This window comes from Ambystoma mexicanum, chromosome 5p, assembly GCF_040938575.1.
Source record: "Ambystoma mexicanum isolate Mex_15411 chromosome 5p, UKY_AmexF1_1, whole genome shotgun sequence".
Classification (NCBI taxonomy): domain Eukaryota; kingdom Metazoa; phylum Chordata; class Amphibia; order Caudata; family Ambystomatidae; genus Ambystoma; species Ambystoma mexicanum.
The window spans coordinates 29,258,395-29,271,242 of NC_090930.1; the positions used below are offsets into that span (position 1 = coordinate 29,258,395).

Here is a 12,848-nt window from a genome sequence, read left to right on the forward strand (position 1 = left end):
TGCAGTGGGGGGGGTCCTAGACCCTGAGGCAAGTGGGCATGGCGGGGTGGGGTCCTAGACCCTGAGGCAAGTGGACATGCGGGTGGGGTCCTAGACCATGAGGCAAGTGGGCATGCAGGGGGGCATCCTAGACCCTGAGGCAAGTGGGTGTGGCAGGGGTATCCTAGGGTCTGAGGCAAGTGAATCTTAGGCCCTGATGCAAGTGGGCGTGTGAGGGGGGATCCTAGACCTTGAGGCAAGGGGGCATTCAGGGGGGGGGGGCTAGACCCTGAGGCTAGTACGCATGTGAGGGGGTGTAGACCCTGAGGCAAGTGGGCATGCAGGGGGCATCCTAGGGCCTGAGGCAAGTGGGCGTGGCAGGGGGATACTAGACCATGAGGAAAGTGGGCAGGGGGATATTAGACACTTAGGGAAGTGGGCAGGGGGATACTAGACCCTTAGGCAAGTGGGCATGGGCGGGGGGTCTAGACCCTGAGGCAAGTGGGCATGGGCAGGTGGGGTGTAGACCCTGAGGCAGGGGGCATCCTAGACCCTGAGGCAAGTGGGCATGGTAGGGGGGGATCCTAGACCCTGAGGCAAGTGGGTATTGCAGAGTGATCTTGGACCCTGAGGAAAGTGGGCATGAGAGGGGATACTAGACCCTGAGGAAAGTGGGCATGAGAGGGGATACTAGACCCTGAGGCAAGTGGGCATGGGCGGGGGGTCTAGACCCTGAGGCAAGTGGGCATGGGCAGGGGGGGTGTAGACCCTGAGGCAGGGGGCATCCTAGACCCTGAGGCAAGTGGGCATGGTAGGGGGGATCCTAGAGCCTGAGACAAGTGGGCATGGGCAGGGGGGATACTAGACCCTTAGGCAAGTGGGCATGGGCAGGGGGGATACTAGACCCTTAGGCAAGTGGGCATGGCAGGGGGATCCTAGACCCTGGGCCGGGGTGGGTGATGGACCCTGGAGAGGAAGGTGTGTGATGAAGAGTTACAGGTACCCTGAGGAAGGGCTAGAGCGGCGAAACAGCAATGCTTCCGTGCATGCTCTCGAGAATCGGGTGGAGGTCTTTGGAAGGAAGGAAACGCGTGTAACGTTACTAGTAAAAGTTGAAAGGCTTCGCGCTGGACTTAGTATAAACCATTTTATTGTGATTGATCGCTGGGTTTGATTCGACTTCGCATTGGCAAGTTTTAATGGTATTGACTTTAACGCACAAATAAAGATCTGCTTGGGCTGCAACTGGCTGCGTTTTTCTACTAGGCAGTTGTGGCCACGTGTGTTCTCAGCACGCTGCTGTGCATCCACGCAGGGCTGGGCTCGGCTCCCATCACCCAGTGCTTGCACCTCGCAGACCCTCTTCCCCGGGCTGCCCAGCACATCTGTGCCGCCTCTCCCTGACGGTCCTCCAGCAGAGGAGTCCATCCTAGGATTGCTGCAGCTTGGAGCAGCAGACCCCGAGTTAAACCGCCCAGGATGCTGCCTGCACCGGCCACAGCACCCAAAGCAACCACAGGCTTGCAGGCTGCTCCAGGATCTCCATCGAACCTCGGTTCTCCAATGATGAGGCCATACTAAAGGCAGTATGCGCTATGCAAATGCTATGTAACACATAACATGAAACTGACTCGTTACAATTACTGAACTCATCCTTTTTGCGGGCATTTAATTGCGCATCTGTACGGTGTGCAGAATTATTGGTGCGTTACGTGTTCAAATGGATCAATTTAACACTGTAGCCAACTGAAATGCACTGCGGGCTTATTTGGTGCATGTTCCCTCCAAATGTTTGTTCATGCCCTCCAAAAGTCACGTTGGGCAAATCTTGGATGACGACTACGACTGGTTACATTTTCATCCATTTGAATTTTACCCGGATCTTCAATTTAGTTTTTGCCACTTGGAGGATCAGTCGAACGTTTGTTATGCGCACATTGCGCGCCAGTTGCACGGTTTTATCATCCGCAATGGTCTTAACATGTGGGCAGCTGCTTTGCGTGTAACCTAAACCACTCAACGTGTACCCTTCATGCTTGAGTGTGATTTAATTTACAAATACTTAGTTGTTTCCAAAGAGACTTTTATTTTTTTAAAGTTCAACAGCATTATAAGAAAAACCTCCACTCGGAATACAAAGTGGTGCCTTATTTTAGGTTCTTAGAGCTTTGCATATGGCACAGGCATTAAAATATTTTCAACAAAAGGACTGTTTTTCCTGTCTGCTATCTTGTTTGGCAACCTTTCTACCTATATTACACCGGGTTCCTCTTCCTCCAGGGGTCTCGGTTTAGAGTGCAGACCAGTCCTGGGTTGGTCTACCTGGCACACATGCCAAAACCCGGTCTGTGCATGCTTCCAGTGACTTGGATGGCACTTTGGACACTGTTGCTCTGGTTCTGTGTTAATTCACCCCACCCCCCCAGCTTTTATTGCCAAACAATACTCGATGAATTTTTTTCGGCAAACGACGTTATTTCGGACACATGAATCCATGAAAGTAGAAAACCATTTCTTCAATAAAAATACAATCAAATATATTGAACGTTCATTACCAAAAATGCAATAATCGGAATCCACGCCATTCAGTAAAAGAATAATAAAAACAGAAACAGTCTGCTATAAGAACTGCGACAGGTATTCTCAGTTTCTCAATGCTCAAGTAGGCTCCGGGCCGCGGAAGGTAGGCGAGTAGGCTCTGGGCCGCGGAAGGTTGGGGGGGTTAGGGTCCAGCCCACTACTGTGTTGGCTACAGTAAACTACGTAGAGTTGCTCTACGTTGTGTGAGATGGAAGTTGCGCAGTACAATGTTTTAGGGTGCTCGGCCTAATACAAGTGTACGACGGGCAGTAAAATAAAATGTCTTCAGAGGGTGCATTGCATAGTGGGCAAGGACCCAACTTTCTGATTTCTCCCCCGCCCAGGACTGATGGTCCGACATTCTGCCGGAAGACCACATCATAAATGCTTGGTCACTTCCCTCTAGTGTCGTTCCATGGTTTGCAGTAGGTTCACATTCTTTACTACAATGTTATTATAAAGCCTAAACGTGCCCAGTGGATCAGAGAAACTACTACAGACGTTTGTAAGAGAAAGCTGTTTCTTTACATAAGATAACCAGGTGATCTGTGATGTGTTGACCTCTGATGACCACATCTGTCGGAAGCAAACGTGAGGCTTGATTTCCTGTTGGACCAAGCCCTTAGCTGCTTGACAGGTTCGCAGCTTATCTCGTCACCAAGACAGTCCATGCCCAGTTTGCTGTAGGCAGAGTATGAAGAAGTGGCATTAGGAAACGATGTCTGTGATTCCTGTAGTGCGAAGTGTGTGCACCAGGGCTCGGAGGTGTTGTTTTTTGTTCGGCACATGCTACTCAATGAGCCGTTTTTGTAGTTGTGGCTTTCTAGAAGGAGTGTGTGCTGTGGTAGGATGAATGTAAATTGGTGGTGGCAGTTAGATGGCCCTGCTCCTGACTCACTAGATGGAGATTTGTATCAGGGTTCGCCTGATTTCCCACTTGCTAGATTCTCCCCTCCCCCGACAGCACCTTTAGTGGCTGCTCTTCTGCCAAGGCTTGGCACCTAGTTGGGGAGATGTAGGGTTACAGAGCCATATAACACCCGCCCCACCATTCTTTATGTATATTTGTACATAAATGTGTATGTATACTTATATGTGCAGCTTGCTATTGTGGCCATTAAAAGTGCAGAGGTCCTGAAGCATTAGGTTGCTGGTGGGGTGCCTGGGTTATGCTGCTGTCAGTTTGCTTAGCCTTTGGATACGTGCCATATGTCTACAATGAGATTCACATTCTATATTTTTTTGGGTCCGGTGTCGAGAGCCAACTTTGCTGGTGTTGGATATGTACTACTGTTCAGGTGCACTGGGGCAGTGATGCTGCACTTGGCTGGAAATGGGTTGAATTGGGCTGCAACACCTGTAGCTCCACTTTAATATGGATATTCTGTTTTTACTTGAGTTCCAACGTGCACTTGTCACCATTGACTGACTTGATGCCTAATTTTCTAGTTCCTGACTTGTGACCATTGTTTCTCGTCTCTCCAGTCTGTAGTTTCTCCGTTTGATGGCTTCAAGCAAGTCCCCAGTGCCTTTGGATCCAGATTCCATGCCTGAAAAGCTGCGGAGTGGCCGTCGTAGCGCGGATATGGAGAAGGAAAAGGCCCAGCCAGGCTCCAAGGCGGCTTCTCCACAGCCATCGGAGGATGTGGAGCGGCCTGAGGAGGCAGGCGCGGAGAGCAAGTCCGACCCACCCGAGAAGGCCTCCAAAGCTGTGGATGCTTCAGACAAGCCAAAGGTTGCAGATGTTTCTGAAAAGGACACGGACAGTGTGGCGCTCGATGAAACGGGGGATTCCCCTGTTAATTTAAAAAGCACTTCTAATGATGGCGAGGCTCAGAGTGGAAGCTCCAAGAAAACCACACCCGTGAGCAATAGTTATGTGAGGGGCGCTTCCATGTTCAGGAAGACATTAAAACCCAAGAAGGAGCGTAGTCCGAGTCCTGAGATTGATTCTGCTGCAAAATACCCAACTTTCGAAACTGGGACTAAAAGGGGTGCCCCCATGTTCAGAAAGACACTGAAGCCCAAAAAGGAGCGCAGCCCCAGCCCGGAGAATGATGCTGCGGTCAAGTACCCATTTCTTGAGTGCATTACAAAGACTGAGCCTGTCAGCCCACCACCGGCGCCACCTCCACCACCAGATGAGGATGCTGCCTCTGAGCCACCTGCCGAGCAGCCGGACCCGCCCCAGCCCAGTGTCACTGTTCCGAGAAAAACTAGGCAACGTGGATCCAGACAGAAGCCATCCATCATGGGAGATAAGGTGTTGCCAAAGGCGGAAGGCAAGCTAACACAAACGGAAAGCTCCCATTTACTGGGTTTTGGGCAGCTCAAAACTGAACCGGTTGATAACGGGGAGGAAACCCAATCTGCGGAGACCAACCTTGGAGAATCAGCCACACAGACCTCATCAGGTGGGTGTTTAAATCTTTTTCGTAGCTACACAGGCTGGTTTATCAGGAAGAGCACAGCACAGTGCAGGGTCCTGATGCGCTGGTGGTGCTGCTGAGATGGTCTATGCTTTTGTATTGTCCGTTACATGGAGTGTTTGATGTATTTTGTGCTGGGGCGCGTTTTGGAAGACAATCCTTGCTATGCGTATAAAAGATCTTTGGTCTTCTTGTTCAGCTTCTGTTCAGCCACTGCTTGTATTTGTATTTATTGCTTTATATAGCGCCTTAATCAAAGGCGCTTTACAGTTAACAAGAACACATAAACATGGAACAGTAGAAGCAATAACAGTAAACGTGAATCAAACCAGAAAATCGGCATGTAGAACAATTTGCATGAGAAAAGGGGAAAGGAGAGGAAGGGGATGTGGAAGCAGGGAAGAGGGAGAGAAAGTAGTGAGTAAAGTGAATAGTCGGAGGAAGGAGAATTTAGAAGAGAAGGGGAAAGATGAAGAGAACAAAAAGAAGGGTACTAGAGGGAGTGCTGGTTCTGATCATTGCATCCACTGCACAGCTCAAACCAAATGGGAATTGAGGTCCTTTTTCACTGACCATTCACCTCGCTCTTAGGATTGGCTCTAGATTCCTCCCTGTTAGGCCTGCCACCCTGGCTGAGAGGGGTTCCCGTCCCTCTTGGCAAAGCTTCGGTACTGACCTTATCACATTTAATAAATAATACAATTAAAGGGTAACTTGCACACCATACATCGGCCAGGCTTCCGAGGGTGGGCTTACTAAGGTCTTTTGATGTGACGCTTCTGGGCTGTGCAGACGCCCATGCCACTCTGGGAAGTATTTCCAGAAGCACTGTTGTCATCCAATGGAACCAGTAGAGTGCCCCGATGGTTATTCTTGCTCCTTACTAGATTTCTTTTAAACATCCAAAAGGGGAAGATTAATTACATCGGAGGATACTTTTTTTTTTTTTTTTTTTTTTTTTTTTTTTTTTTTTTTTTTTTTTTTTTTTTTAAATCTTAACCAAGATGGGGGGAATTTGACGGTGGTTGGACATGTTTTTCAGTGATGTTGTTAACCATGAAGATTCTAGGGGAGCAGATACTGTACCCTGGGGTAAGACTATTCTTAAACAGTGAGAAGTTTTACTTGCTTCTAAACAACCCGTTGACAACCTATGATGCAATTTTCATAGTACACATTTGGGTCCTAATTCATTGTTTAAAAGTTGGTCACCTTTCACTGTCTAGACGGATGTGCGTCTAGACAGTGAAAGGTGGTGACCGGAGCCCGCAGTAGCTGAGTTGGGGGGGTGGTAGGGTGGGGCAGGCATTCGCATCTCCGGTCTTCATAGCATTCCGACCCCGATCCAGAAAGACGGACCGATTCGACTCCAGAGATGTGTTACCGAGTAGAAAGTAGCTTTTGTGCTCAGCAATTACTTCTAATGTGTCTTGAATGGATGCCAACCAATGCAGCATGATCAGCCTGGTTGACTATTGAGTAACTCAAATGGCATTTTATGGTTGGTTTGGTTTACCCTTTTGACCGCGCTTGTTGAGGCTTCTAAGGATTTGGTAATTGCTTTGTTGCATTGTGCATGTGTCGCTGCTATTCCTTCCCCGAAGACGTATATGAGCAATGTTTGGCCAGGTCCAATGTGTGCATGCTTCCGCCGTTCACAGGTGCTTCTTAACTGCTCAAGAGTAGCTGGTTAGTCGCTCCAAAATGGGTGAATGAATGCAAGCCCTGATAATTATGTCATTTATACCACGCCTCTAGACACTGAAAATTTGGAGATCCTATGGTACTAAAATTGTCTTTTGGGTGTGCTTTGCAAAGGCCAACAGTAAACTATGTCATTGAGTGGTGTTACTGGAGGTTTGTGCTAAATCCTAATGGCCGTGTCTACATGCGCAAATCCATTTTTGTGTAAAATAGCCTTTTATAACCGCACACACGGCTGAGTTATGCCAGCGACTGAGGGTGTGGACCCAATGGTGTAGGCTCTGCTTCCATGATCCAGTCCAAGCTGCTAATTTTCTTGCTATATTTCACATTGGCACATTTTGGTTGCTGCCCATTGCATCCCCCTTACGCTAGAATGTGCACCAGGTTCAAGCCAGGCTAAAGGCTTAGTGATGTGCCTGATTGTTTGCAGTGAAGTTGCGTTCCTTTTACAATGCCACCTGCACGGCTGTTATTTTTAATTTTTCTCTCTGTAGGCCGTTGTTTGGATCCCCTAGGTTGTATACTGTGTAAATGAATTAATGTGTTCTGTACTGCAAGTCTTTTTTGTGTCTCTTCTAACGTGAACTGTTATTGGTGTAAAATAACCAGTGAGATGGTTTAATTAATGCATATCCTGATGTAACCAATGCTCCATGTTTTACTGTGAATAATCCTACTGTAACTTTTTTGCCTGGCTGCGGAGGGGCAACTTTGCTGATCAACCTCTTCCCTCATCAGTGATGGTACAACTCAGGAATGTTACTTCAGTGTTCCATTTCAAGAAGTTAAAAATTACTTCAGGTTCCTCTGTGTACAGTTGAACCCACCTGTTCCGGAGTTTTGTCATTATCATTGGTAACAGTTTAGGGCTCGATGTATTAATTGGGAGCTAGGAGCAGCTCCTGGGTATCCAGCATTAACCAGTGACCAGGAGCTAAGATCAGCTCTTGGGTATCCAGCATTAACCAGGAGCTAAGATCAGCTCTTGGGTATCCAGCATTAACCAGGAGCTAAGATCAGCTCTTGGGTATCCAGCATTAACCAGTGCCCAGGAGCTAAGATCAGCTCTTGGGTATCCAGCATTAACCAGTGCCCAGGAGCTAAGATCAGCTTCTGGGTATCCAGCATTAACCAGTGCCCAGGAGCTAAGATCAGCTCTTGGGTATCCAGCATTAACCAGGAGCTAAGAGCAGCTCTGGGGTATCCAGCATTAACCAGTGCCCAGGAGCTAGGAGCAGCTCCTGGGTATCCAGCAGTAACCAGTGCCCAGGAGCTAGGAGCAGCTCCTGGGTATCCAGCAGTAACCAGTGACCAGGAGCTAAATGCAGCCAATGGTTATCCAGCATTAACCAGTGACCAGGAGCTAAAATCAGCTCTTGGGTATCCAGCATTAACCAGGAGCTAAGGGCAGCTCTGGGGTATCCAGCATTAACCAGGAGCTAAGGGCAGCTCTGGGGTATCCAGCATTAACCAGTGCCCAGGAGCTAGGGGCAGCTCCTGGGTATCTAGCAGTGACCAGGAGCTAAACGCAGCCAATGGTTATCCAGCATTAACCAGTGACCAGGAGCAGCTCCTGGGTATCCTGCATTAACCAGTGCCCAGGAGCTAAAATCAGCTCTTGGGTATCCAGCATTAACCAGGAGCTAAGGGCAGCTCTGGGGTATCCAGCATTAACCAGTGCCCAGGAGCTAGGAGCAGCTCCTGGGTATCCAGCATTAACCAGTGCCCAGGAGCTTACCCCCGAGGAACCAGGAGCTGGTACATGGCAGGTTTTAAACCTATCTTCGCTTGTTTTTATTTTTGGTGTGAATTGGTCAAACAAAGTTAACCTTACACATACCCATTACATAAACTTTCACATGTAATCATGACCTAAACATACTAGATAAAGACGTCAGATAATCGTTCCTAAAAATACAGTATACAGTATTAACTTCGATTCCTTTTGAAGCACATTAACATTTTCTATATTAACTTGATACAACAATATACATATATCTAATAGTTTAAACGCACACTATATCCTCACATTTTAATATCAATCCTGCATGTCTTAAAAAGTTTATCCAATCATAGAGCAGGCCATTTCATGCCCACTTGAAATCCGATCCCAGAACTCTAGTCAGCAACCACGTTTCAAAATTTGGTGCAGAGCAACTCCCTGGCTCCATTTAATGACGCACATTCAATCACAAGGAAAAAAAAAAATGTTTGGGGTTTTTTTTTTTTTTTTTTTTGTAGTTTGCATCGAGCCAACCATCTGACATAAATCACCCTGATCATACCACCCTGATCATTGGGTCCTTTTTTGACTGTACTGACAATCTTTCCCTTTAGGAAGGAGATTCAGCCTAAACCGAAGAGGTTCCTGCACCAATAGGCATACAGGAATTGTTTCAGATATGGCGCGATGCTACCTAGCGATTTATTTATGACCCAATATGCTTTAAATGTTGTATAGATGTGTCTAAATGTTAGTTTATGGATGACCCAAACACACGCATTTACAACACGTAGCTGTGTTAGTTCGGCATCAGTTGGCCTGAGGATCCAAAAGAAGTGTGTGTGTGTCTCTAACCAGACTTTACTAGGCCACAAGCAGGAACTACATGGCTCCCTGCTCCCCTCACTTTCAAACCCTAGGAACATAAATGTTGTTCTTCCAACAATCTGAAATGTCTGCTAAGACTTTGTATTCTTGTTCTTTAGAATGTCTGTTCCGGAATTAGTCCCTCTCTCTCTCAAGGCTGTTAACATTGGGCTTTCTTCACTCTGAAGATATCTACCATATAATGGTATTGGAAAGGCCTGAACTGTAGCTTCTGGGCCGTTTCAGTTTGATGTGTGCATTCACTACTGTGTGATCCTCAACTAATGTGCTGTTGGAGTTCCGCATTGGTAACATCGAACTATTATGTGGGCTTGTCTGCTTTTATTAGGATTCTTGCTTCACTGATTTGAAGGAGCCGTTTTCTGTGACTTAATGGGGCTATTGTATTGGATGCTATGTGTGTTCACACAAGTGGTGTGTGTTGGGGGGAGGGGCGGCACTTCAGATCTTGTACTTGATTTTTGTACTATAGTACTGCTGCTAACGCACCCCATTCATGCTTTTGCCACCTTCTTGCACACTCGGGACGAACATACAGGGACCACTACTTGTACATATGTGAATAGCTTTTATATTGGATGTGTGTCTTAGTTCAAAACCGAGCCTATAATTCTTTTTGATCTTAAAGTTGGTCTGGCCCAAAGTAGTTGAGTCCGCCCAGTGAGTTTAGTTGTTTCAGCTTTTTTTTTATGGTGTTGGCGTGTTCCAAAAGTGCCTTTTGTATTACTGGATGCAGTCACTGCAACGTGATTTTGAGTCCGGTGTACCCTCAATCTAGTGACCAGGAATGATCTAGTGAGTGTCCTCCTTAGTGGGATACTGTCTGGTTGTGTTTTCTTTCCTGTTTTTAGCTCTGTTCTCTTAGGTTTGGGGTGTAGTGATGCCGTTCCCAGAGGGGGCGGTACACTTGGGATTATACCTGCCACCATTTGATAGTCGATGGATGGGCTACATTCTTTGTTGCTGCAGCCTGTGGGCCCCATAATGTCTAAGATGGTTGCAAAAGCTGTGATGGACGATGCTCTATGGAGTGTCGCTTTAACCTATATGTGTGTAGACGCCACCCCAACTATCCCAATGTATTGCAAGTATTGCATCCTATGGTATAATCTGTGCATAGGAAATTTGTAATTGTCCTAATTTCTCTGCATACCATTTAGGGTCTTCTTGATGGGTCCCTTGACTGTTTATAGTGTTTGGAAACTCCAGGCTCCTCGTTTCTGGTTGTGCACGAGGCTTGTGTGCTGGTACCATGCTATTTTGTCCTTTGTGGCAAAGTGTTCTGGTGACATTCTTTCCTTGGAATTGGAGCTGATAACCCACTAATTTGTATGTTTTTCAGAACACTTGGAAACTTGCAGCTTTAAAAATCTTACCAGAAAGTGAAGTGCGGCGGAGTGTTCTGGGGTGAGGAGGTTCTTCGTTGCTTTGAGGACCCGCCCACCAATTGGACCTTGATTACCCTTGATGTTTGCTTAAGGGCTAAGCCCCGCCTCATTTCTGCACATTGGTCCGCTCTGATTATAGAACAACCCTCATTCATTCTATTGGTGGCTTGAGGTGCTCCCTTCCACCGGACCTGGTACTGTTGGGAAGAAGGGTAGAAGCAGGGGTGCATTTTTGTAAACGCGAGTGGTACATGTTGCGACATCTACCGGAGACAACTGCAGTTGGTAGTGTACAGTAAGACATGGACTTGGGACTGACTTTCAGTTTTCCAAATACTTGGATACGTATTTGAATTACAAGCTCGGGTTAGAAGTGAGGCGGAAGTGTTCCGTGGGGGATGGAAAGTTGTTGACCATTTACTTCGGTTTGAGGACTGAAAGTAAAAGCCTTGTGCCGCTCATGCTATTAAATTCAATACTCGCCTGTCTTCCAGCTGCCTTCCTTTATTCAATAACCTTGGTCAGCATTTAATTCATTTGGCTTTTTTGGATTCCAGTCCGGTTTGTGGGAGCACAGTGATAACGGCGAGCTGCATTTGAACTTAATCCATTGTTCTCTCCAGCCACTGTAGCTTTTGCTCTATGTATATCTGGGTGTAGTAACATTACAGATCATCTGAGGCAATTGGGGTAACTGCAGGAATTTTTTGAACTCCATTATCTGCCACCTATCGGCACCTCCAGCTGACTACTAAGAGGATTATCTTTTCGCTGAACTTCTCCTGTGAGCAACTGCTTGAAAATCAAGACTTTGAGGCGACTGAAGGGACTGTGGGCCTATTTGCCTTTGAACTCCAGAACGCTGATTTCTTCTCTCCAGAAGCCTTTTCTTTTCAGAAGCTATTTCTTCTGAACTAATATTGCCATCAATTTAATGAGACTGTTTTTGGTTTTGGACTATTTGCTTCTTTGGAGACTATTGGGTTAATTGTAGGTGAAGTCTCCGATTCCCTCGGTAGAACATGAAATCTGAACTGCGTTGTTACTGTCAAGTGCAGTTTTAGGTCTCCTATCGTAGTGGGCCTGACAAGTGGCAAGTGCCCCATGGAACCAGCACCTTTTCCCTCCAAATAAATTGATAAATTAAATATTAATTCTGCGGGCCTGATGCAGCAGAGGCGTACATGCTCTGATGTTGAAGCAAACACCATGGCCTTGCCTAGCTTGCGGGGAGGGGGCAGCCTCTTTGACTCGTGATCTTAGAAGGAGTGGGGATGTGGTTGATGAGATTATTCCCGTGCTTAATGCGAGTAAAGCTAATGGTGTGTCTATTTCTCATGTGCCGGATGTATGTGTGGAGGGTGAGCGACCATTGCCTCCAACGGGCAATTTTTCGTGTTTAACTCATGTAGATCCGGAGGACCTATTGATCTGTGTAGACTAACTTTGTTTCAGATGTTTCTATTCTGGCCCCAGTTGTGCTTTCCGAACTGGGAAAATGGGTCTATGGGGCCTCCTACCCTCGCTCCATGCTGCTATTGGTTATTGATGAAGTAGCAGTACAAATGAGGTCAAAACGAAAACGATCCCCACAGCAAGGTCCGTTACATAAACCTACTGTTTTCACTGTCTGGGGACCCCAAGACAATATTTTATAGTATAGAAGAAAACAGTTCACATTCACATTTTAATGGGAAGGAAAGGTGTAACACACAAAAGCTATATCATTAAGAAAAATATTTTTTATTATAGAAAAAAGAAATAATTCTCATTAAAACTGTGTTAAATAATACACAGATTAAGGAACAACCCTACAACCAGGTTATCAAAAAACACAGCGATTACATACACAACATCAATGTAAAAATAAAAAAACAACCATACCACATTAACTAAAAAAACATTTACCATACAAATATCAGTGAAACATTCATTTGTTGCAATCTATATATAACCCAACATGTTTCTGTCTGTTGACTCTTAGATGTCTGACATTCATCAGGGGTAGCTCGTCTTAAAATTCTACAGTGATCGTCCCCTCCAGTCCTGGTGGGCATGGATCTGAACTTGATCCTTAATGCAATCTATAAAAACATACAACCATATTAAAAAATTGTGTGCACCAGCATTTCCCAAGATTTACCTACTTTTAAT

The 12,848-nt window shown here is 46.3% G+C and overlaps 1 protein-coding gene across 5 annotated transcripts in view; it reads left to right on the top strand.

Annotated features, from left to right (window-relative positions):
- Positions 1 to 12,848, top strand: part of ZMYM3 (zinc finger MYM-type containing 3) — a 1,331,158-nt gene that overhangs the window by 1,982 nt on the left and 1,316,328 nt on the right. For all 5 annotated transcript variants that reach the window (XM_069612373.1, XM_069612372.1, XM_069612371.1 and 2 more), the window contains exon 2: positions 4,045 to 4,973. In XM_069612373.1, the coding sequence (XP_069468474.1) occupies positions 4,064 to 4,973 (910 nt within the window). In that variant the 5' untranslated portion in view covers positions 4,045 to 4,063. The remainder of the gene's footprint in view (positions 1 to 4,044; positions 4,974 to 12,848) is intronic.